The sequence below is a fragment of the Anser brachyrhynchus genome, assembly GCF_964034855.1.
Source record: "Anser brachyrhynchus genome assembly, chromosome: 3".
NCBI classification, from domain to species: domain Eukaryota; kingdom Metazoa; phylum Chordata; class Aves; order Anseriformes; family Anatidae; genus Anser; species Anser brachyrhynchus.
In genome coordinates, this window is record NC_137696.1 from 32,990,742 (window position 1) to 33,018,394 (window position 27,653).

Here is a 27,653-nt window from a genome sequence, read left to right on the forward strand (position 1 = left end):
CATCATCCTCTTAGACCTATTTTTAATAGGTTACCCCTCTCCTTTCAGCAGACTTTCGTCTATTTTCCTTTGCTTTTCAATTTTTGGTCTTAATACAATCAATTTGGAGTATATCAAAGGACTTATTTCTTGTAGATGATTTTGGCTCTTACACCTATTTAAACCTCTCTGACTGCAGAACCAATGTGTTTAAGGAACTTAGATAAAACTTTGAAGATAACACAGAGGACTCTGAAGATCCCAATTTGTTTTAAATAATGAAACATACAAAAAGGATGCTGAATCTGAAAATAAAATTATTTAGAGGTCTAGATGTTGTTAAGTCACTTTGGAGTATAGGATTCTTGACAGCTTTCCTACATATGGTCAGGAAAAATGATTCAGATATTGCATGAGACCAGATCAAATTAAACAGGAAAACTATCCTTTTGCTGTGGAAAAACAACAGCTACTGCATTTTAAATTGATACTTTCCCACCTTGCTGTTAATTTGAATTCACTTTTGAACATAGACTAAAGTGCCAAAGTCACCTGGCAGCAAGCAAATCTTCTACCACCTCTTAGTTTCTGTGAGCAAGACTTGGCTTGCATTTGAAAAGTGATGGGAAAAAAGTCTATGAAAAAATGAAAACAAGGAACTGCTTGTACTACACTTCTTCAAATTCAGCATCATTTTCAAAACAGACTTTGCCAGTTATAGCCAGTCAACTCTACTACACACATACTCCCTACACTTAAATGTGCAGACATTCAGTACCTTGTCAAACATGGCAATTTCAATTTTTACAAGGATAAGGAAACAATGACTGGAAAAACATCACTGGTTTAGCTGAGACTGTAGGGATGACTTTGCACACACAGCCATTTACAAAATGAGAGCCACAGCTGCACCCCATTCCTGCTGATGTTGGTAGAGATCCTGCCATCACTTTCAACTGGAGCAAGGTTGTGTTTATGAATTGTTTAGATGTTTATTAACGTTTATTTTTATTGCAGTAATAGTTTGAAACTGAGACCTTCAACATCTCAAACAAATTCAACAAAAAGTCAAAGAGCTTCCAGTCTGCAAATAAGCCATACCAAGGCAACTGAGGGACACAACCAAGAAACAGCACAGCTTGTCTGAACTGTGTAATATGCAGTGGTCCTAGTAACCCAACTGCCTAGGGCTTTATTATAATTAAAAGACACCAAGAAAGGCTTAACTTTAAGTGGAGCCTGATAATTAACATTAAAGTTGAAAGAGTAGTAAACTAGGGAGCAAGACAATTAAACATGCTTGAGAATGTAAATATATGGATATGAAGTGCAGAGTGAATGTTGCCAATTTTCAAGTCAATTTTCCCAGTGAAAGCTCTAGTGGGGCAGACAAAAAACAGAGCTTATAAAGGAACCTGGTTGCAACCTTAGCCACAGAGTCTTGACCACAGCTCCATAATAAAATTACTAGTATATTAACCATGTGAATGTGGGGTGATACAGAAAAGAAGATGGGGGCCCCATGGCTGGCTGGCAAGCCAACTGTGATTTTAACTAAAAGCAGATGCTTTTCAAGAGAGAATAGGTGCAACTTGCTCTTTTATGCAAGTCACGCTCAATTCACAACCATTTTCTTAGATGTACACCTTCAGCACAGGAGTTCATGTGGCCTAAATTGAATGTAATAATCCAGATGGGAGTATAGCGATTCTGCATCCTTTCAACTAGAGGGTCATGTTACGCAGCACTCCTATTTAAAAGCATATAAAAATGTGAGCTATTCAGTGTGCAGCTGAGAGTGCAAGAGCTTTAATCTTTACATTATCCATATGAATGCACTTTCTATTTTTGTTTATTGTGCCATACAAACCTAATTGCTGTGGCTTTAGAACCAGCGACTACTAAAGAGTAACAAATGACTTCAGGCTTTGGTAGCACCAACGTTAACTTTTTGGTCACCAGCTCTAACTTAACCTAGGGTCAACTGGAGCTGAAAGCTTTCACCAGCTGGTGGCGTACGTAAAGCCAGTGGTCTGAATCCACCTGCACACATAAAAAGAAAATAAAAGAATGCCCACAAATAGCAGCATGGTCAGTTGGCTGAACCTCAGTGTGAGCAGGGAAATTGTATTGTACCCATATCTAAGAAGAATACCCCTAGACAGAGGTGGATTTAAGAGCTGCCTTCATTCCCTAAAATATCATCAAGTTATATATTCATATTTCAGGCTCTGGGACCTCCAAGCTCAGACCCTTTACTGAAGGGCAAAGGTTTGCTAGCATCAGTGGGCAGATGTTGGCCTTACTTCACCAAGCTCTACTTTCTTAACCAGCACTGCAATTTTAGTGCACTTTCTAAATATTTCATGTGAAATCTATTTGGCCAATTGATAAAATTCACAAGACATCTTCTTATATATGTCTAGGTACAATTCCTTCAAATACCTTGATAAAGCGAGGGTGGGAGGAAATCTGGATAACTTTTCTTATTTTGCTAACCTCCCGCTTTTCATGCTCTGTCCTCCTGAGCTAGATTGAAATATGCCAAATCAGATGAGTTGATACCTTACGGAGCTTCCTACTCACAGAATGAATCTTGTGTTACATAAGGAGGTGTTAATCCTTTGGAAATCAACAGCTTAATTAGTTCATAATGAAGATGAAAGGCTTTCTGGCTTGTGTTGTTGCTGATACTTACATTTTTTTCTTGTTTTATTTTATTCAAAGAACTATGGGGTGTTAACTTGTGCAATAAATCAAATAAAAGTAATATAAAACAAGGCCTACCAGTTATTCTGTCCTGGATTTTGCTTATACTAGGAAGGGCAGCTTGCAATTGTTGCTGTCTCATTGTTAGATGCCCTAGTAATAAATGAAGGAACTTCTACCCTTGTGTCTCCTGACCCTCATCTTGTGTAAATGTATCCACCAAAACAAGTGTGTTCTGTTAGCCCTTTTCCATTACAAGAGATTCCGTAGCTCTAGAAAGAAAGTTGGAGAAATTACAGTAACCAGAAAATAGTTTACTTAGACCTCATACATCCACTATGTCTGTGAATCAGTCCAAAATTATGAGTGATTACAAAAGTCCAAAATGTGCACTGCTCATTCAAATTTTGTTTTGTTCGAAGTAGAAGACTTAACTCTATATTTCCACTAGCTCCACATACATATGTTTACTAGAAAGATCAGAATTAACCAACACTCCTGCCACTTACAGAATGATCTATCCTTTTTACTGGAAAATTATACCATTACAATGCCTTTAGGAAAATTCAATAAAAACTTTCACATCACCTTTTTTTTTTTTTTCCCAGAGCATCCCTTCAAGGTAGTATACAGAGGGAAATCTGAGGTACAGAGAAATTCAGTGAATTCACCAAAGATAACCAGGAAGCGTTTGAGCCTCACTATCTCAAGTCTAATCACAGCCCCACATATTTTTCAACTTGGAAATATTTTGTACATTTTTTACAGCTGTTAGCACTGCACCATCTAATCTTCAACCCACATGTACACTTAATTTACAAGTGGGTAATAAAGCAATAAACAAAAAGTAATATTGTATGGTTCCTACCACATGTGGGAAAATACAGAATTGCACAGTCCTCTTACTACCCTAGCCAATAGTGATCTGCAAAGAAGAAATATAATTCCATTAAAAATATGTCTTTCTTTGGTTGCCTCTTTTTGATAATGGAAAACAAAATCATACTTTCAGGTTCAGATTTGCAGAAACAAATCTGTGGACCCTGCAAGAACTCAAAATTTAAAAATCTGAGCAATACTGCCCATGAACAAGGACTCTAGGCTCATGTTTAAAGAGTCACGCTGTGAAGATGGGTCTGTATTTCAATTCCTTGTGAAAGAAATTTACAGTTTAGATCAGTCTTCATTTAGAAGGCAGGTTACGGTCAAATGCAATGTGATTTTGTATTATAAAGTGATCAAAATAAAACAAGGCAAAGATGAATCAAAGTGCACAAAACCAAATCTATTTATGTTATTTGGAGACACTGTGGACTTGTCAGTTACTCTAGAAGAATTCTATGAAAATATAATTAAACTCCAAAATCAAATCATTTTTTTCTCTCATTATATATAGGCCGCTTTATAACAAGGCATATTAGGAAACTCGTCTTGCTTGCATGATGAAAAAAAATCCTGTTTACTTTTATTATAAAGCATCATATTAAGAACCCCAGACTGCAAGTGCCACACCACCTTTTAAAGAAACTAATTGCAAGCCACTTTCAATATTTCTTCTGTTTTTAATTTAATACCCTCAGAGAGACATAATTGGGCTGGAAGAGAGAGTATTCACTGAAGTCATGAATTTGCTGTATAAATACAAACAAGGAGGAAAGCTAATACAGTAAGGGACTATGGGATTAATTTTGAAATTGTCTGATTAGTGGATTGTTGCCCACCAATAATTGCCTTATATTTTCCCAAGGCCCCGTCTTTATTGGAGTCTGGCAAGTGCATCTGCCTACAGACTGCGTCAATCAGCTCTTGCAGCTGGGAGGGTCTTCAGAGAGATCACAATTGTAAGCCTGCTGGGGCAAGTTGTTAGACAAAGCAATATATACCGGGCAAGATGAACAGTCAATCTCTGTTCCATTGATAACATTTCACTTACTAAAATTTTCCTATGTACTTTGCTATAAGCTCCTTCAAGAATTATTTTTGTGAAGTACCATTTAGCTGAGCTTAAAGGAAACAATAACAACACAGGTTTTTCTGCAGGATACAGTAAGAACACTACTTGCTAAATAACAGTACACTTGCGTATCTGGCCTTTTTTTTTTTTTTTTTTTTTTTTTTTTTTTTTTTACTTTTCCTGGTGAGATGAGTTTTGCTCCCTTAGGATGCTATTAGAAGAAGTATGCAACATCAGAATTTTACAAGTGTTAAAGCCACTGGGAGTATAAAAGACAAATTCAGAAATCACCCACAGATTGAAAAAGATGTTGCTAAGGTGCAGATTCATTTAATTAACTCTTCAAATAAGTAAATTCCCATAAATAGGTCTAACCTAGGGAAAAAACACACACACAAAAAGAAACAACAACCCACCAGACACACAAAATCTCATCCAAGTGAAATGTGAACAAGTATTAGTTTACAAGTTGATCTGCTGATCTGCAGAGTGAAGATATGATGACCAAAACAATTGTATTTTCAAAAACAGTAAAATGTATCTATTTAAAAACTCTGTATAGTTGTTTATGGTATACCCATTCCTAGACATATTTATGTCTATCTTGCTAGCAATAAGCCAGAAGTATACAAAATAGATTTGTCTGTAAGGATAGTTTACAAACAGAAATGAAATAATGGAACAGAGATGTCATACATATAGATATATTTGTTCTGTGAAGAGTGCATTGCACATTCATTTTTCAGCTATATTGGCCCTTTTTATTATTATCAAGATACATAAGCGCTCCAGGAATGCTGTAATTGCCTACATGCAATGGAAAGTTAACAACATCTGCTTTCAAAGCCACCATCCTTCTTTTTATTATGACCAGTAAAGCTTCAGTTTCAAATGCGGAGATACAACATCGATGATGTAATTAACAATGCTTTTACAGTCCACATCATTGTCTTCTGTGGATTTGACAAGGAGGCTGATATCACTGAAACACAGCTTCACCTCTACTGAAATACACCAACCTTAACGCATACCCCATCCGAACAGTCATACTCCTGTTCAGATACATTTAAAATTTCAGTTCACTGACAGTGGGTCTACGTTTGGTTGGGGTCCTCCCAACCTTTTTCTTAACTGTAGATAGCTTCTGCCACGTAACATTGCCAAACAGGTTTTAAAAAGGCTTATAAGACTCTATAAGAGTCTTATAAAAGACTCTAGGCTTATTGAAGAGATCCTGCGGAGGGATGCCAGTGATGGAACAAGACTGACCCCAGTGGAACCTTCTGCTCCTGGGCAGCTTTACTTCCCCTGTTTAAAGAACGAGCCAGAAAAGGGCATTAAAACGTCTCAGAAGAGACATATTCCTTTAGGCTGCAGTCAAGCACTCAGAGGCTAGGGAATACCATTTATACTTACTGTTGCATTTACCCTATGCTGTTGCCTTGACTCAGACTACACAATCACGTAACATTTTTCCTGTGGAACCCATGCCTTGTTTAGTTCAGAGGATGGGCATGCCAAAGGACGCTTAAGCACTTTCCAACTTTCAGGCACTTGATTAGTCAATTTAAGCACAATTCCCTTATTATGTTTTTTCAACAAGCTCTCCTTTGAGGTAGATAGCCTGCAGAGTTATGCCTTTCCACATGATTGTGATCTGATAACCACCAAATCAGTCAACACCATAACTGTCACTGATATAAGGAAAGTATTCTAGTATTTCTCACAATGAACCCAGGTACAAGTTACAGGTAAAGGACACAGAACATATGCTGAAATTTTACTCTACATTTGAAAATAAAGCTCTGCAGTGTTCTATTTTATGTTTGAGTAAATAACTCAATACAGAGCATTCAAAAAAAAAAAAGAAAAAAAGACTACCATAGACAAATAGTGATAAACCAATGCTATTCTGTTCAACAAAGATGAGCTGATTTGAAGCCACTCCTCTCACAAGTGGAAAAGGAGCAGAACAGTAGAACTGTTTCAGGGGGTTTTGACTGCGGCCAGTCTTGGTTTTGGACATGAGCCGAAGCTCCACTCAATAGGAGGGATTTTTATTGTTGTTTTGCTGGTCTCTAACAAGGGCCAGATTGTCACTGGTCCAGCAAAGTCTGTAAGCAATGGAAAGAGCACAAGAAGTGACATTGGTCTCCCAAGAAACACACTACTGCAACTTGATCCAAGTGAGAAGCTTAATATCTGAAACGTGGGAAACGGATTGTGACAGAGCTTCTCAAGGATTTCCGACCACCAGGCAGACAGCTGCCAGTTATACCATTTTGAATGTATTTGTCTTATAAGCTTTACCCTTTCCTTCCATGAACAATGTCACCACACAGAATAAGCTAAGAGACTGTCAACAGCAAACTTCGGAAGACGTTTCTTTTAGCTCTTAGATTATCACTCCCTCATGTGTCTGAGAAAAGAGAAGGCCTTATAGAACATACTAAAGGTTGATATGTCTGGGTTACTTTGGACCAATTCTAAACTACACTGTCCATACAAGACAACACACCAAGAACATGCTCGAATATAAAACCTAGCAACTTCCTCAGTCATGAAGCACACCAGGAGATTAGATCTTACAGACAGGCAGATTCTTCATAGGCCAATACCAATGTGCTTACAAAAAAAGTTAGACACCAGTGCAGGTCTCAAATCACAGATGTCATATGCTCTTAGGAAAAAAATAAATCTAGCTAGTATAGAGATAGCTGGAGTTTCTGCTATATTCTTCTGATTGGCTCTCCATCTATCCCTATGCACTGATGACAGCAGTATGTTAATTGTAAGGGATCAAAGAAAGCTGTGATACACTCTACTTTCAAGGAGCCTTCCCACCAGGTACAAGTGAGTAAAAATTCTGGTGGCTGGCGCCCACTATCCTGGAGCACCCCACAACCTTCTCTGTTGATGGATGATGCACGTGCTACAACAACAGCTGCATGCTTGCATCAGTAATAATAAGTATGAATTGATCTGCTTGTAATAAACTAATTAGGAACAACAACACTGGGAAATAAGTGAACCAATCAACAGCACATACTTTGTGGTTCTCCCACTTGAAGCCAAATGATTCCATACTACTCTTCAATAGCAACACACACTGATATGTGACATGCAATCTCCTTTAGCAATAGTAAATTCTTATGTGCACCTTTCTTACCTTCATATGAGGTACAAGGAATAAGAGAGAGTTCTTATATGCACCATTCTTACCTTCATATGAGGTACAAGGAATAAGAGATCTGTGCTCAGATTCCAGTACCATTATATTACCATCATATTACTACCATTTGCATTTCAACACTGTAACTTCACTCACGTAAAATTATGGGAATGATCTCCAGGATGTTCTTCCCCAAATCCCTCCATTTCCTTCCATTTCCCCTTTCCTGTCCCTCCCTCTCCTCATCACACAAAAAAGCAGTCACACTGCCAAGATACACCCTATGGTATGTGGCAGTTTCCTCTCTCTGCCAAGCTATTCCACATTTTTAATTCTGAGGTGAAAATACTTTCCTAAGATTTCTCTTGTACGCAGTCTTTTAAATGACCCCCCAGCATATTAGTTCTTCTTATGACATTATTTCATATACCTCATCATGAGCCAAATGAAAATAAAAGATATCAGTACTTAACTGAAAATAAAAGCATAGCCTTTAATAGAAACGTGACTAATTATCAGATACAAGAAAGAGAAACTCCAGCTTAGCTGACTGAATACTGAAAATGCTTTTCATAACATTCAGGCATAGTAGGATAAATGGATTTGTAAGACAATGAGAGAAAAAAAACAACATAGATTTACTTTTCTGAGGTGGTGGTCCCCTCGTTACTCCTCTGGTTAGTTATTGAAGACAGACAGACTCTCCACAAGTCAAAACCTGAACTCAAGCAGATTTAACAAAGCTAAGGAAATTGTGGCTGCCCAGCTTACTAAGTGATCCATTCTGTTACCCCTCATGAAGGAGAACAAGAGACAGAACAAGAGACAGAGAAAAATATAAATAAATGTCCAGTGACATTACTTGGACTGCCATGCATGCCTTAATCTTCTTCAATTCTAGAAGAACACACGTAAGGTAGAAGCTCTAACCAGTGAACCAAGGCATAAGCATGCCAAATTCCAAGAACTTGTTGACCCCTAAGCAGGCAGATAGAGCAAATGAGGTGAGCAGACTTGGGTGCTTTACTCTGAACTTCTGGTGAGACTTAACATTCTCACTGCGATGACAGTTGTCCTGCTCTGGGCACGGCCTCCAGTCCTCTCTCCCTTCTAAAGAGTGGAGAAACTCTGAGAATTCTTGATGCAGCTAGAATGTGCCTAGGGCAGACCCAATAGCCACAGGAACAGCAAGAAACCCTGCAGATTGATTACGAGCAGCAAGCCATTTGTACGAGCTCATGCAGAAGCAATACTCCTGGTACTGGTCCCTTCCAGACTGAAAAAAAAAAAATTAATTAATAATTGGCTGTTGATCTCCAAGTTGCAGAAGCTGTAGTAAAGCCTGTGTTGCAATACGTAGACTTTTCATGATTTATTACTATTCAACTCTAGCTCTCTGGAAACTGCCATGAACTGCAGAAAAAAAACACCCAACTTTATGAAAACAGGTTGACCTGTTATGATTGATTGATGTCTAGCTGGAAACATAAGTGCAAGTTCCAACGTGGATTAGATCAAAGCAACTTAGTCAGCACCTAGAGACTCCTCTGAATAAGCAGCACTCTTCGGCAGCCTCCTGTTACAGGTTACTGCTGCAACATCAATCCAAAAGGACCAGTTGGAGACTCAACTGGAAATATAAGTTCTAAAACTAGTCAGTTAGGTTCTGTGGTGGGAAATGAAGACATTGTCAGATACTTATGAAGCTTTACGGACCATGGATTCACAAGGATTTCTCAAAATGCTGCCATTTACAGCTTCTACGTGCCTGTATGGATGGTGAAGAACAGTTTGGATCAGTAAATGGGGCGTTCTCAAACCTCTTGGCAGACCCTGAAGGGGAAGGATGGAACGACTGACTTGCCTAGCTTTTACAGATGCCCCCAGGCACACCAATATCCTCACAGCTATTTAGGAAACCTTAAACAGAAGGGAGTGAGGTAGAATAATGGTGACTGGCATAACTGGTTGTCTCCGCTTTCTCAATGGGACTGATACTCTTGAGGTTGGATGTCCTTAAGCAAAGCAGTTAGACATACAAATTACCCTCAGGAAGGCTAGGAAAGCAGTTATTATTCAGACTGAACCTAGAACTCCACACTCACTTCAGAGCGGATGAGACTCCTTATGTCAAAAGCTCTGAAATTAAGCAAATATAATTTGTTTGTTTTGTAGCTTCCAGGCATGAAGCTTCTAAGTGTATTTGTTGTTAAATAAACACAGACACCAATTTCAAGACTAACTACTACAAACCTGTTAGATTATTTGTTCTCCTGAATTATGCATTACCTTCACTCAGCATACAATTTTTCTAATGCAAGTACCCCCCAAAGTCCCAAATTCCAGCATGTCTATATGCCATATGGGCAAGCTTCTCCACCCGTCTGCTCCTCGTGGAAATTCTATTTGTTTTCCTATTGATTTTATTATGTTTAACAGCATACTAAATCATTCCTGAGGTTGACAAGTTTCTGGAAAATTGATATATGCTGTCTAAAACTGCCTGGGGCAGGAATAAAAACCAAAACAAATGACTTCTTTTAAACTCTTGATTTGCATTAGTACAGCCCAGCATACAAGTGGCATCTTGTTTGGTAGAATTCTTCTCCTTTGTGCAACATCTAAAGTACAGAAGTCTTTAGAAGCTCTTCTTATGATTCTGCATATGGGAGGAAAGAGATTGCAAAATTCCACACTATTGAGTGAGAGAGGGACTAAAAAGTAGATTGTCAACTAAACTAAACTAAAACTAAACTAAACTAAACTAAAATCAATGGGCTGGATTCTCGTGCGGAGAGGTGGAACGGTGAGTAGATGCCTTGGCATCTCACGCTCAAGGCAAAAAATAAAATTGTGTTTAATTCTTCACCTGAGAAACTATACCCTGAAGCCTTTTAGTAAGATCAGGATGAAGCAGGGTTTTTGTTTGTTTGTTTCTTAACCTTGGGGACATCACCATTAGGCACTACAGAAATTTATTCCGAAGATTGGACTGCATAGAGAACAGCGCTTATCTCAAACAGAAAAAAGTACTCACCTAGTAATTTTTTCTTAGGTCAGAAACTAAAGGGGAAGTTGAATGGGGAAAAAAATAGCTTTGCGGCATTGCTGTTAGAAATCTGAGAGCCATGAGTCCAAGAAAAATCCTGATTGAGAAGATAGAATTGTAATATTTTCAGACATTATGATTTAACAAAAACTGGGAAGAGCCATATGAATGCATACTCATCCTTGTTAGACTCTCATTAAGATTTTATAAAGGCTGTGTTCTGGCAAAGAAAAACAAAAAAAACAAGACAGACATTTTTGTAGGGAAAGCTGCAGACATTTAAGATGTCAATAGGCAAACTTCCCATCTTGGTATGATCTAAAAATTCAGAGAGACAATGTTTTCCAGTAGTCCCTGTGATAACACAGAATAAGCTTGAGGCCTGCTAAGGAGCAGCCAGACTAAGGAACACACGGGTAAATAAGTTGTCTTCTTGGTCAGCATTCTGAGTAAGCAAGAACCTTCCCATGAGTTAATAGAAAAAAAAAAATCTCAAGGAGATGTTTCATTTACAGAATTTTATGACCACCCACACAAAAATACAGAATATGCTTTCCACCTTCAGAAGAAGGTCCTTGTGATATTAAAGATTAAAAAAAAAAAACACAAACAACAACACAATTACATGAACAAAAATATTTAAAGAAGAAACTAATTTTCATCTTTGCCATTGGAATGGGCTTTAGAAAATGATCAAAGCATGATCATCTGCAGAATATTCTACTCTGTAATTCAAAGAAGAGAACAGATGGGACAGTAAGGAGAAATAAAAATCCAGAAATATTCAGTTAACTTGGAGAAGAAAACTTAATGGAACATGTGGAGGCCAAGCAAATTTAGTTCATTGTTTAGACACTGCTTAGTGACTGTAGAGATCACAAATAAAGCTCAGCAGAGCTTTTGACTTGTTTTGCATCTGTTTTCAAAGATAGTATAGTGATACCACAGTTTCTAATTTCATACCAAGAAAATCTACTTTGAGAAGTATTACAGGAAAATTTCAAAAGGCTTAAGAAACATGATTCTAAGCTGTGCTGACCATGTCATAGACAATGGAGTTTATTCCCCCCCCCCCCAAGTGACAAAAATGTAGTAAAGGTAAGATCTCTCTCCTTTTTTCAATCTGCTAAATGATTCTATGCGATGCAAAATACACTGTCTACAGCCAGCTCTTAGTTTTGAAAATTAAAGCAGAGCTGGGAGATCAAATGATGTCACGTTTTCCTAACTAATACATAGTACCCATGCCAACAGCTATTTGGGTGCTAGGAACGTCAGCAAAGATGTTTGACACTTGCTGTAGGTGCCATCTGTGTTCATGTGGTAAACAGAAGTTTCTCCCCACTTACAGGCAAGTTTGATGACTTCAAAGGAAGAGTCCAAGAAACCAAAAATTCCCTGGGAAGGCCACACACATGTGCTATTGCTGGACGCTCTGCTGCTGCTATATCATCACTTGTCCTATGCAAACTTGGCCAGATTGGTAAACCATTTGACATAGCACCAAAACAAAATGTCTCTATCTAGGTGGAAGAAACAAACCTCATGAGCTAGGCACTCCTAGCAAGAAAAAAAAAAAAAAAAAGAACACTTATTAAAACGGAAATCTAGAAAGGTTTTGCAAGTATCTACAGATAGCAAAATGTTTATTATGGAGAATCATACCTGCATGAGCAGCGTGTGTGAACACAAGTGTTGAAAAATCATTCTTCACTCAGAAAAATTAATTCTCAGTTTGAAAAAATAATGTCAAATTAAAAGAGTCCAAGACACACTAATGGAACTACCTTATTAAATCAGGAACAGTATCAGGACATGGACTGTAGAAGTCCAGTATTAAAGCTCAGGAAAGTGCATGTAGTTTAGAAGTCCAATGAATAATTTACTTTTGGATAGCTGTCCTTTCAGTGGTGTAAGTCTAACAGCATCAATTTAGAGTTATTTCAGATTTCCACAGGAAACACAAAAAATCAAATATCTGCACATATATATAGGTCAATGTAATAACACTTCTGGTTATTATTCCTGCCTTCTAATTCGTCATATTTTCACAGATATTTTCTGGTATTTTAAATTTTTGTTAACTTTCTAAATTAATCAAATTCCATCCCATCTACCTCTTGTAGAACAAGTAACTTGCCAGAAGCGTCAGTCTTCCTTGGTCACCAAGAGACTCTGCTGTCTCATCACAGTATCATGAAAACCAAAGATGGGCAAGATGGTCTTGGAAAGAAAATGGCAACATTTTAATTTACTAACTCTGCTATTCTCTAGATCTGCTCTAGATCTGCATGGTTCTTTGAAGTGACCTGCATAACGAATGGCTCTGAGCCATTAGTCTGTCCCTTAACTCATGCTGATAAAATCTTCCATACTTCACTACACTCATCTGTCTGCTTCCTCCTTGTCCCATTTTGCACATTCACATAAACATCCAACCACATAAATGTTGACAACTTTTTCCTCATAGCATACATTCCGGAAAGATTTTAAAATGACATTTGGATATACCTTCCCACCACTGTCCTCAGGGATCGTGTAAACCATTCCTAAAAAATTCTGTTCAGCTATTTGCACCATGTGCATAAGGTTCTGGGTCAAGCCAAACTCCATTTTTAACTCTAGTTATTAGTAAAGTGTGTACAGACAGGTTAAGTCCATAGAACCATACGTTGTCCATATATATAAATCCAAAGTTGCTTTGCAGTGTTTTAATATAAAGATGCAAAACAAATGCTTAAAGATACCAGTTTTTCTGACTATAAGTTGGAGAAAAGGGTATGCAACACCTACAAATAGGGTATGCTGCTTTGGAGAGTTTGCACCTTCAGAAAAACAAACACAATTTGATGCTGCAAAGTGGGAAATGGACAAGAATTTCCTTTACTTTCCTTTAAAAGCGTACCTCAACCCTAAGACATTTTTTTCCTGTAGCATTAATAAGTAGAAGAGATATAGTCCACACAACAAACTATCGGTTTACAGATCAGAGGGAAACTTTGCAAGCTTGAAATGGTTTCAGAGATACAAATGACAGATGCCTAGGAGAATCTGAACTGTCCAGCAATATTAATCTGATTTCACTGATGCACACATCCAGCTTGCAAGAACTAATAGAATTGTAATACGGAATTTGAAAAATAATTTGTCTGAAAAATACACTGAAGTTATAAATGTCTGGATTTTATTGATTGTTCTTAAAAGATTTTTATATTGTGAAGATTATTTCTGTTTTTCTGGGAACATTTTAAGACTGTCATCTTGGATCCTACTGGACCAGAAAGTGATCACTATTAGAATTTGGAAGCAAATTCTACACAATTTCCGATTACTCCTGTTTCTTCAAGAATTACAATAAACAAACAATTTTTGTATTTGCAAGGAGTGACTTCTATTCATCGTGAAAGAGGGATCAGGGAGTACAATTTCCTTCTTCACTTACAGTACTGACAGACCCAGTTAGCTTCTTACACCACGCTGCTAATCAAAACATCAACTAAAGTGTGATAAACTACCCTTTTATGTAAAGAAAAAGAAGTAATTTAAATCTGCCTTCCTGTGAAGCAGATTGCTTTGGTAATGTTCACAGCTCATTTAGAAGTCCATTTCCAGGTGAGAGAACTGCTCGCAGTGGGTTCTCTACTACTTAAATCCAGTTCTTAAGACTGCCATAAAACCAACATGGAACAGGGGACAGAGTAGCTTGAACAAATGGCTTGACTGATTGGCTTAATGCATCATGAATTCTCATATCTAACCTCTGTACTAATGAAGGTTTCTGACAACCTGATAAGGTTTATGTCACTTATGAGATTTTATTATGCCTTTTTTTCAGAGAAGTCTAATCCTGTCAACATTTCCTTCAAGTCTCAACCTCTATTTTCATTGATTATGCTGGAAAAGCCCCAGAAGGTTCGGCTAATGGAAAAACAAAACCTAAGAGAAGACATTCTGACAAGACCATCCTCACAAACTTCATCCTTAAACTGTAGTGTTAATAACGTAACGCATCAGAAAGAAAGAGTACTAGGTCTGTTAAAAACATTTTTAGAACCAGCACAGTGAGAAAAGATGGCCAGAAATATTTTTATTTTGTACAAGTATAGAACAACAAAAATGTCTTTTGACATCTTTGAGCAAAGTTTCTTAAACCCTAAGGTACATCCGAGTGTGTTAATCAAGACGGTAACTGAACAATTGGAGGAAAACAGACCTCCTAATAACATTGCTCAAATTAAGCAAAATATTTCTGAACTATCAACAGTATTAGCAGATGGTCTTTTCTTCAGTCTACTTTTGAATTGATGTCATCGCCAACTAACTTAAAAAGATCACTTTTCTACAACTAGGTACCCTCTTCCAGATTCTCTTCCAGAAATAAGGTAAACTAAACCAGTTTTTTCTTTTTTTGAAGGGGAGCAGCAGAGGTATCTTTCGAGACAGCAAATCTTGCACAGACAGAACAGATAACAGATCTGTCCGACAGCCCACTGGAATTTCATTTTTCTGCAGACAAAATAACAAGGTTCCTTGGGGGTAATCCAATAAACTGTTCTAGCAATTATTAACAGAAAGGATTCGATAAATGTGGAAAAACTGTTAGATAAAAAAAGTTTCAAAACTGATTCACTTTCAACATTTATTTCATTAAACGCCTGAATCTCTAGAACCTTGCTAGCATTACTTAGCCTTTAAAATGAAGACTCAATCCTAAAAAAAAAACCCTCTCATAAAACACGAATAAGATCCAACGTTATCCTTAATCGAGGAATATCAACATTAAGCACTTTTACTTCCACTCTTTCTCCAGGACCTAGCCCAAGGCTTCTTCTCTTTTTCACTTTCGAAAGTTTAGCTTCTGTTATGTTTCGCACTGGAATCAAACCTGCTTTTCCCACACCAATATCAACAAAAACTCCAAACGGTGTTGCATTTTCAACTTTTCCAGTCAGCACAGTACCGACACTTAAGTCTTCAAAGCAGACTATGCTTCTCTTGAAGTCAGGTTTATCAAAATCTGTTATAAGAAACAAACAAACAAAAATAATAATAATAAGACACTAGACAAAAAGTTTGCATCATTTTCTAATGGTTGTTTCCAGTTAATCGTTTCTATTTAAGAAGTCATTTCAAAGTAGCTCTAAGGCAACAAATGCTCTTTCACTAGATTTTAAAATAAAGACCTAACTGATAAACAACTGATTTCTACTATTTTATCAGTCACTTTAAAAGGCTATAATAAATGGAGTGATAAGCATAGTGAACTGAGTGGTATGAAACTATTACACGGGGATCAGAAGTACGTAGTATACTAGCTAGTGACTGAAAGATTCCTTAAATGTTCTTGGAGCTAGCGAGAAAAGACTTGAGACAACTCTTATTTGAGCTATATAAATTATATATAACATGCTATTTGAGATCACAAATTTGTATACCGGAATGTGAATACTCAGTCTCATCACATACCAAGCAGAAAAGTCAACAATGTACTGTTCTTTGGCTTGCTGTTCACCTGCACCATGACATCACAAAGTCAACTGCAGTGGCAATTTAAAAGCCACACATGTGATTTTAAGCAAGTAATAAACTGAAGTCTACATTCTACACAGGGCACACATATTTTATTAAACTCTCCTTAGTTGCTTACCACTTTGTGCTCCTACAAAAAACCCTTCTGAACCATCTCAACAACTTCCCTTTCAGCCTTTTCCTACTGCTGTTTTACCTTTTCCGTGATATAGTAGGACTAACATTTTTCACAGAGAGCATGACCAAATCTTGATTCCAAATATTTTCCTATATTTTATTTCTTATAGGCAAATATAAGCTGAACAAACGTATAGATAAAATGTACTTCAGCAGGCTGTAGATCAGACCCCAATGGAATACAGAAGCTTGCCATGGCAGCAATAGGCTTTGAATGAACTCAAAGTTTCCACTGAAGAAATGTACCTAATTGCTTAAGCCCAAAACAGTTAATCCTTTTTAACATTATACTGTGCAGTAGCATTTCATCAAAAAAGGCAACTACACAGCCATTCAGGGCAATGAGCACAACAAGAATCAGAGGAATGATGGTCACCTTTTTATTGCTTGCAAACAGACAGTGTCTGCCCTCCCCGACTCATTACAGCTACTGGTTTAGTTCAAATTAATGTTAAAAAGAATTTTGCACAAGAAGTGACTTATAACACCTTGGGGAGGAAAAGATTTTTAGAATATGATAAAATGCTCCATCCTTTCCCTTCCCCCCCAGAATTCTTGCCATTTTCCTTTGTACTGAAATAATTTAGGAAAAATAAGCAATACTTAAAAGGATACACAGGAGAACTCTAATTCCCTTATGACTAGTGTTGGAAGAAACTGTGGAATTGAATTTTAAACCAAGATTAATTATTTGAATCAGGGTAGAGTACAAACCACTCAGTCTGCCTGATCCCTGTTAGGCATGACTAGCAGGGTTGCAAAGACAGTGATTTACAGCTATCCAAGCCTACTAGGCTGCCTACTGTGACTGTGGTCTGCCTTCAACCAGTGAATATTGCCTGCCTTAGACTTCAGATTCCATAGTCAGAACAAAGTTTTCATCCAATAACAAAAATTAGGCTAGTCCTTTAATCACTTCTAAGTATTATTCTGCTTTTATAAGCAGAGCTCCAATCACAGATCCTGTCTACAGTAATACTGAATGTACTGGAGAAACAGAGGATTAATATTTCCTCTATTTCTATTTCCATAATAGATTCTGTTTTGCTTTTATACTTTCATATGCTAATATTCTATCCTACAATAATTTAGATTTAGATGTGAGACAACCAGAATGAATGGAGACATAAAATACACATTTTCAAGATCACCAGTGGGAAATATTTATAAAATTTGCATGGAAACTACTAACAAATCCAAAAAAGGTGGACAAAAATCTTATCTTTTTTAAGCATAAGTTTATTATTTGTTATTACAAGCCTACACCTTTGCTGTCTACTGTTATCTCTTGCCATTGTAAGAGACTCCAGCTGTAAGTTTCATTAAACAACAGCATCTCCAGATGTTTTACTTCATTGCCTACCTCATCTCACCCACCCCCATCCTCCAACTGTTCAGCACTACTGCAAAGTTTTAACCAAAGGTGGGTCATGAGCTATGTGCTCCAATTACACTTGTCTCCAGGAACTAGTGCAATAAAAGAGCAAAACTACACACTACTACACTACGGCTCCACGGACCTTTATTACTACTGTTTCAGCTTGGTCTCACAGCATTCCTCCCATGATGGAAAGCGAACGTAGATTTAATCAGCAGAAAGTCAACATATTGAAACTATTTCATTTGTTAACGGTCATACAACTCCCTTTCCTATGGCTGAAAAGGCCATGATTTAAGACAGGATTCACACTCCTTACTTACTGAGCTGGAAAGAAACATCTGACTATGATATAACCTTTTCCCTGTCTGAGAAAAAGAAATGGAGCTACACATTCATGAAAATCTACCACTGACTTTAGAAAAGAAAACATGCCGGTTTAACAGTGGTAACTAGAGCAATTGAACTGAGATTACAACCTTTAAAACAAGGGTTTACCTGTACGGATGTCAAAGCCTTCAGGCTGAGTCAGACCATCGATGATTAGCTGTAGCGTGTGCACTGTTGTATTTAGCCTTTTAGCTGTCTCTTCCAGTCCTTCCTTTTGAATTACTGCATTTACTTTTTGCTGCATATCTGATTTTCCTATGTCATTTGGGTTGCCTCCAATGAAAGATAAAAACCTGAGGAATTCAAAGATAACAGATTTGTGACATCCTTCAGTGAAAACTGAACTTTTGCTATAGTTAGGGTGTTTCATTACTTTTGTACTGATGTGTGAAAAAAAACTTCTGATTTAAAAAAAATAGGAATAGTGAACAAATCATTTCCCAAGTACACATCCTGTCAACTCATCACTGATCAGACACAAACATGGAAATGTAGAGCATGTCTGTATACTTGCATCTCCTGGAATAGGGTACAAAACCAGAAGCAAAATTTCAAAATGTAAATCATTTCCAACTGATGATTTACCTCCCACTAAAACTAAATCCGATTATGACTGTAAAATGCCTCTGCATAAAAGTTCCCTAGAAATAAATGAGAGTTCTATAATACTGTCACTTTGTCGGTCATTCAAATTAAAAAGAAATGCAGTTTAGTAAAACAATAAACATTTAAAATATTAAATCAATACAAAGAATCTCTAACTAAAACTACTGATAAAAACTTTACATAAATTACTTTTGTCTATGAAATTCATGATTAAGAACAATTAGTTTTTCAGAAACTGATCAGTTTAGAAATAATCAAGTCAAAGTAATCACAACATGAACATCTTCATTACTTGCACCTTTTGCTCATATTGTTGTATACATATAAACACATTGCAGATCAAGATAAATTTATAGTGAAATCTAAAAAGGCTAAAAAGATATATTTTAACATTAAAAAGTCTTGATCTGAGTTCGATCCGAGTTCTCTTAAAAAAAAAAGGGGGCAAAAAAATCACAAGACAGTCTAAGTTTTTAGGTCAACAACATGGTGCACATGCTGAGAAGCACAAAGAACCAATGACAAAAATACACATGCAGACCCTACTCCTTATTTTCAGTACCGATACCTGAAGACAATGCTTATTTACCACTGAATAAATGTCCTTATTTTGGTGAAGGATTTAAAATGCATGAAGCTCATACAAGCTGAGTCACATTGTACTCAACAAAGCAATTTGTCCTTTTCTCAGTAGACATATCAGTTATCTGCCATGGTGTCCTGCTCAGCAACTCAGAATTCCATGAAGACACTTCCGTCCTTCTTTATCATGCCCTGTGTTGTGTTGGAGGGAGGCACATATTTCTGGCATGTTCTCCACAAGAGACAGGTATAATCGTTTTCCCTGTCCTCTGGAGTCTGAGTGAATGTTCCCCTTCCAAATTGCTAAAAGAGATCCATCCTTCCTGTCCTTATCCTACACATGATAACAGGGGTAAACTACAACGCACAAAGGAAGTGTTGATCAGCAGGTTCGTACCCTGCACTTGGGAGTGGTGGAAGACATTCCAGCTCCATAAGAAAGAAAACCTCCTGGTACTTAGCTTCCTTTACCTTTTCAGAAGTACTTGCTGTGCTTTATCCAAAATCTGAGGCTAATATTTCTTTTTGCAGGAAACCATGCATTTTTATTTATTTAACCGAGAAACTCAACTGACAGCATTTCATGTGGTAACTCAGAAAATGTTGTATGTAATTAAGTATGTTATATTTCTTTTTAAGAGAACATAAACTGAAGTAACATTATTAATGCAATATCAGACTTTGAGTAAATCACAAACCTCATCTTTGAGCACAAGGGCAAATCTTCACTCCAGAATGCCCCCTGATTTCACCAAAAGGAGGACAGCAGTCTAAAACTGACTGTCAGGATTTCTACTCCTTACTGAATTCAAGCACAACCATGGCAATTTACGTGTAGCTGCAACACATCCATTTGCTTTTAACATTGATAGATACCATTTTCACATTAATTTTCTCATTTTCTCAATGGATATGGATCTTCTGTGTGGTTGTATATGAAGGAAAAAATGTAAAGAATAAACAAGGGTTCAGTGGATGAGACTTTTCTCGGGGCTCACTGAATTTTAATTGACCAGATTTCTACTTTGACATCACTATTATTATTATTAAGTAATTTGAGGTGCTCTAGAAACAAAGTATCACAGCAGATGCAAAATTGTTTAATTCTAAATACTAATTTTTATTGTCTGTACAATAACAAGTACTACTATGCACATATTTTTTTCCAATAAGAACCTATATACAAAAATATCAGACCTTTTATGAAAGCACCGCAACAAGAACATGAAAATGATAACGCTGGAAATGCGTGTAGGTCCGGGCGAGGCGTTCTTCAGCTCCTCTGAGCTGCTGGCTGCTAACCTCAATAGATGGACAATGCCACCCCAGTGCACTAGTGACAGGCGGCAGCTGTCTGAGCTGTGAGTGACGTGCCAGATGTAGCATGGCAAACCCTACCAGCCTTATGACTCAACCTTCTAAATAATGTATGCTTTACCCAGAGCTCCTATAAACAAGTTTGCTGACATTCACGTACTTGGCTTTATTTCACTTCAAATGGACGTGCAGCGTTGAGTACCCCTAAGTAACGTTTTTTCACCATTAGAACTTCACAGGAGCATATTCACGCTGTAAATCGGTAACAGGGTGGGTTTCGCTGTTGGTAAGTGCAACCACATGGAACAGTCAGCGATGTGTAAAAAACCTTACGTACAAAACTTTCAAACGGGTGGATAATGCAATCAGAATGCATTACGTGCAGGTTGCTGGAAAGAAAACCAGCATGAAACGGGACACAGCCCAGGTGTCTGATCCCTCAATTACTATTCATGAAAGTTATTTCGGCTCCCCCTTGCCACCACCACCTCTTCCTTCCCCCACTTCCCCAAAAAGTATTTATCTGATATTAAAGAGAATTTCACATTTAGGCAAGGATAGTGGCTTTGGACTCCTCATTATTTAAAAACTTACTAATGTGGTTACCGCTCAGAATAAAATTTCAGCTTCAGCCAAAAGATGCTTAAACGTGTGCCCAGTTCTAAGTACCTAAGTCCCACTGCCCTCAACTGAATTATTCGTGTTCTAGAAGTCACGCATTTGTTTAAGAATATTTCAAGATCATGAGCTATACGTACGCAGAACAGAACACTGTAATAAGGCCCAAAGTGCATGCTTATATATACACAGAAAAAAAAAATCCTCTAACACAAGCAACATAATTCTATTTCGGAAATTCTCACTTTTTTCAGTTCTGGTACAAAAGAGCTACATAGTAAAATATTTCCAAATAAAATAAATTTATTATGGATTACAGATGTAGTTTTTAAAAATACTGTTGAATCTAGTTACATATTTAGTACATCATTTTCACTCAAACATAGCTTGAGGGCACAGACTAAAAATCAATATAAAGCACAAATATATGGCTGAACACTAGCCCATTATATTGATCATTTCTCTCTTTAAATGTCATTCCTATGAACAAAGTTAAATGTTTTCTTATTAATAAAAAAGCAACCCAACAACTTCAGGAGTTATTTAAGGTCAGAAAAAAAAAGATATAGCCAGAAACAACCAAGACTGTGATATGGTTACAGGGTAAAATAAAGGCTTCCCTTAATTTTCCTTATTTTGACCTTAGAACTGTTAAACTATCTTGCTACAATCTCTGAAAAAAATCTCACTCCATTTGTAAATGACAGTTCCAGATGCATAACCATAGGAACATGAATGATCTGTGTAAAAATGTAAGCCCTTCAAGGATTTTCCTGGCTACATATGTGAACTAAATAACACGCTGCAGTAGTTCAAGTGCTATGTTTATCTACCAGAAAGATAAAACCTAAAGAAAAGCTAACAAAAATTGAAATGTGAAAGACAAGATGTTTTTTCAGAAGTGAGGTCATTCTTATAAGATATACTATCCTTATTCCCTCAAATGTTGAATGTCTGAGTGAATGTTGAACTTTCTGTTCAAGGAACATCAAGTCAGATAAAAGCTGCAAGTCTCTTAGGAAAGTTATTTAGAACAGAGTGAGATTTAACTGGTTTAGAGATTTAGAGTTTGAGTTTTGAGATTTAGATGATACTCTGAAACCTAAGCAACTACCTTAGTTTAAAACACATTTTTGTGCAGTCTTGTACAACCTGCAGAGAATGGTCATGGCTAAATCACTGATGTTTTTTATTTAATACATAATTTCATCCATCTTACCCAGATAAAGAAAGAAAAGTAGCATAAATGTAACAAATAAGCACATCATGTTCACTTAACATACACATCTGCACAAAATTATAGCACAGCCCTTGCAATGCTTAAAAAGTAATGCAAATTTCAGTGGAATGCAAATAAAGTCAGAAAACAGTAAAAAAAAAAAAATGTTACCAAGGGAAGCCTTCAGAAAAATTTTAAGAAGTTACTTTAAACCCCCCAAAAAGCTTCTTACAATATGCAGGAGTCCTAAAGCTTTGTAAGGGTTTTAGTCACAGTCGTTCTGTTTTATGTAATCATTTCCAGCAACACGACTTAAGAGCTGGGAGTACTGGATTCATTACATTAAAGCAACATGATATGCCATTACATCTTGTCACAGTGCACACATGAATTAATGGTAATGCAACATAATCACTCTGAAAACAAAACAACTTTGCATTAGCATGTGCTTTGTTAAGTAAAATGTACATTCATGACAGTAGTGAACTTAAATTATGCAGGCATTTATGTTTAAGTAATGTTTTGAAATGCAAAAGCATTATTTGTATAATGCAGATGTTGAGCGTTCTTGTTTTCACTAGGCATACAGATCTTCAATATTTCAACTACTGAGTTGGATTATAAACCAAACAATATCTTACTCTGTGATTATCTGCTGGACACAAAGTTAAATTTTCAAATCTATTTAAAACTACTTATATGGTTTAATCAGATAAGGATATTTAACCAATGTTTTTCCTCCAATGTGTAATTTATTAACATCATAGATTATCTGAGTGCATTCAGAAACCTATAAAGCACTGAGTTTACAACATTTTGAAAGGATATATCAAGAAATGATGAAGTTTCTAACTGCGAAGAAATTCAGACACCATTACACTCCAACACAGCCACTTTGCTACCATGCTGTTAGGCATGCTGTTGTTAGGTGTTTTCATAACTACCAATATATCACATAACTGAAGTGTAACCTGAGATACAAAACAGTGAAACACCATCAGTTATCCACAAAGAATCAGTACTAGTTAAATGAGACTATTCCATTAGAAAATTATATTTTTTTCTTCATAATTAGTTTTTTAAATCCAAACAGTAGCCAGTTATTTTAATTACAAAAAATTCAACAAAGGAAAAAATATCACTTGATTTATGTACTTACAGCATAACTAGAGGACAATTCTAGTCTGGTATTTCTGTATCCAGTATTTATAGCATAACTGGAGGACAACTCTTTGTCATTTCCTAGTTCTTCTAATCATTCTTGTTACCTGTTTATTTTACATCTTATAATGTCAATTAGCAATAAAAGTCTCTTTTGCTTTTATTTATTAAAAGATAACTAAAAAAATACGTCTTCTAAAAATCCACCTACTAAGTTAATAGTCAGACCTGCAAATGAGCTGGAGTTCCAAAGTGATAAATATGAACTATAATTTATTGGGCTTAATGGCCTTAAATCTACAAGTGTTCTGAATTAGGGTTAGCTGTTTCCTATTGGAAATAGTTATAAGGATTCAATAATTTACTGAGCTTAACGTTTTTCAGGTTTTCTTAAAAGGAACTAAAGACTTTACTAAAAAACACATATTGTTTTGTACATTAGATAGCTTTAATATACACACCATGTGCACCAAGTACAGTCTAATTGAAGTGGACAAAAGATGCTTGATGATTTTGAAGTGAAATTAAGGAAAGGCATCCTATCAAAGCAAAAACTTCCATCCTCTGTAAAAATATTCACATTTAGTGCATTATTAAATGGAAAATGAAAGTTTGTTTCCATTCCTCATAGACCGGATCAAGTAACTAATCTATTCCATCCTCAATTTCTGTTCTTAGGAATTGCCTCAGTTGCTCACTGATGAAATGGGACCTGGACTGAAGCAAGCCAGTGAGCTGGAAATGCTGTCAAAGGCCATGCATGCCATTGCATAATGGGGAAAAAAGGAAGAGCTTTCTCTTTGTTGTTTTCTCCCTAGCAATAGTTTTCCTTTTGCGTTTCCCTAAGTGTCAGTACTTGCCTTCAGAGCTAGCAAGTGCAGCTACTTGGTCAAGTTTTCAACAGAACAGGTGCCGAATCCACCTGCATACTAGAGTGGCAGAAACACTAGAAATGTTTGAAAATTGATCAATCCAATGCAAATACAATGACTAATACAATAAAATACAATGAAATACAAGGCATTATCACTACGATGCTCATTTCAGCAAAGCATTTAACTCTAAATGTTTTATTTTGGTGATGAATAGGCACATGAACAATGCTTTGCTGAATATTCTTGGGATTTTGAAGACCTTTTGGTCAAGAAGCAGTATCAATACACAACTAAGGGTGAGACAACGTCCTGTCAAAAACTACTCTTACGGCAGAACCACCTGCAGCAAGCAGTAACCTCTCCTACCTGGCAAGGTTCTAAAATGGTGATTAGCCAGGGAAGACTCCCACCTGCGTTATGCTAAATCACAGCTTTAGGCCCGTTACAAATAGTGGTAAAGTATTTCTAAGTCAGACTTGACTGAAATACAACCTGTCCGCCAGATGCTTCGATATGTGAGCCGCAAATACACATTCAGATTGCCAATCTTTAAGCAAAGAGTATTTTATGAGATTTAAATAAAATCAGTAAATGTTAAGATTCAGTCATATGAAACCAACTGCACCCAGCAGACTGACACAACAAAGGAATAACATTGCCTTTCTTTTTTTTTCCCCAGCATTTTGGTTTATAAGCATAACCTGGTTGTAACTTTTTGGGACTTCCTAAATGTTTCCTTGGTTTTCTTAGCAGTTCTTTTACAATATGTACCAAGAAACTGGATATGTTCTACATGTTGTATTAATTGTATGTAGAAGATTCTGCCACTATAAAATGGTTTTCACATATAGACTTCTCAGAAACTTAAAACACAGCTTTGCAGGAAAATATGCTGCCTACAAAGTACTTTAAGAGACTTTTTTTTTAAGATTTAGGAAATTATGATTCATAATAGTTAAAGGTGTTTGTAAGCTTGATCACTGCACATGACAAAGCCAAGCTTTGACAGTGTGGAAACCATAACAAAAACTGTTTTGGTCATCTGCAGCGTGTTAAATCACCAGTAGGATGTTTTCCAATTATTTTACAGAAATTGTACAGATTTTAAGTTAAGACGTCTAAATGCCATAAATCAATCATACCAGCACCATTTGTGCCACTGTAGTAAAGATTACATCAGTGTTTCCATTCTAAAAAAATCTATTTTTCAGGGGTTTCTAATTCAGCCATAAAAATTGACTCCAGCCTAAAGCTTGGCAACCAAAGTTACCACTTGGGAGCAATTCTTTTAACCAATTTTTTTAAAACGGCTTGGCCTTTCAAGCTACAAAATACTTCAGAAAAAAAAAAGAAAATTAGTGGTTTGAAATTTTGGTGAACTTCTATCCCTCAAAAACATTGTTTTAAAAACTGATAATTTTGTGTGTCATAAATCTGTAATGTGGACTACTGCCTTTGGGTAATTTGGATAGAAGCAGTGGATAAAAATCACTGGCTCATTTTGTTTAAAAATAAATGTAATTTCCCATGAAAACTTTTAATCCAATAAAATTTTCATGAAAGCTTTTTCTCATGGCAAGATGTGGTAGACATGGCATGAGGAAGCTTTTATGCAACATCTATTCCATCCATTTTGATTTCTGTGGTAAGAGATATGCAATGCTGTATTTTGATGCCTTGAATCTAATCTGATCATCTTATTCATCGTAACAGTTCTGCCTTCTGTCAGCATAGATCCACCTGTGAGTGTGACACTGTGACTGACAAAGTTGTGTAAACAGTGAGAAAGAAGAAAGTGATACTTTGAAAGCAGCAAAGAAACAGAGCTAACTTAAAATGTATTTTGTTTAAAAATATATGTATTAAGTTCTGACTTCTAACAGTTCCAATGGTTCTCATGCACATTAAATTTAAATTATAAAAACTATCAAGGGTTTTAAACCATAGCAGAGTTAGTTTAGTACTAACATCTTAAAAAGTCCTTCAGAAGCTGGTTGATTTCAGTAAGACTTATAAGCTTTTTTTTTTTTTTAAAAAAAAAGCTTTTAAAATATATAATCATTACTAAATTAAACCATTAGTTGCTTGATGGGATTATATCTGGTTTATATTTAGACCTTATGTCACAACTGCCAATTTTTCATATTACACATCTTGGTTTTTGCCAGTTTACTGCACATCTGTTTTGTTTCCGCCCCCCCTTTTCGTTCTTCTTCAAACAGCTCTTTGGAAGGAAAAAACATTAGGACTGTTTCCCCCCGCCACCTTCTCTGCACCATTTTGTGGTATCAAGCTACTCCAAGTTATCACCTTCATATTTAATGAACTTTCAAGGAAAACATCTTTTGATTGCAAGAAAAATACTGTTGAACATAGAGTACCTTGATAAAAAGCACCTTGAGACTTATTTTTTTAAAACTATAAGATAGATAAATATAAGATAGATAAATGTAAGTAAGATAACAGAGAAAGTCCAAAGGAAACAGAAAAGGCCGATTCTGTTACAGGGACAGATGCTATGCTTATTATTTAAAGTGTTCCAAAAATATAAAAAAACTGATAACATTTATTTACTTTAATACCAACTGACATTCTTTTGCATAAAGAAACTTTATGCCACGATACCTACAACATGCACTTTGATTTAAATATTTCACCTGAAAAAATCAGTCTGGGAAGGGAAAGTGCTTGGTGGGAATCAAAGAACAGACAGTGAATGGCACAGCTGGAAACTTACTTTCAAGTAATTGCACTAGGCAAATAAATGACATGAAACATAGCATTGGTCTGTAGCCACGTTATACTTTTCTAATGTCTTTGAAACTCCCAAAGCCCAATGAGTTTGACTGTGAGCACATTTTAAGAAACTCCAAGGTATCTCTAAGCAGTGTTGGCAGTGCAATAGGTGGCAGCCTCCTCTCTGAGTCATGCATAATTC

General features: G+C 36.4%; 1 protein-coding gene across 5 annotated transcripts in view; it reads right to left on the bottom strand.

The window, feature by feature from the left end:
• Nucleotides 1–14,932: 14,932 nt before the first annotated feature.
• The window catches only part of SRBD1 (S1 RNA binding domain 1), a 127,469-nt gene continuing 114,748 nt past the window's right edge, over nt 14,933–27,653 (bottom strand). For all 5 annotated transcript variants that reach the window (XM_080588044.1, XM_080588043.1, XM_080588042.1 and 2 more), the window contains 2 exons: nt 18,446–18,630; nt 14,933–15,880 (listed from right to left, as the gene is read on the bottom strand). In XM_080588044.1, the coding sequence (XP_080444170.1) occupies nt 15,591–15,880; nt 18,446–18,630 (475 nt within the window). In that variant the 3' untranslated portion in view covers nt 14,933–15,590. The remainder of the gene's footprint in view (nt 15,881–18,445; nt 18,631–27,653) is intronic.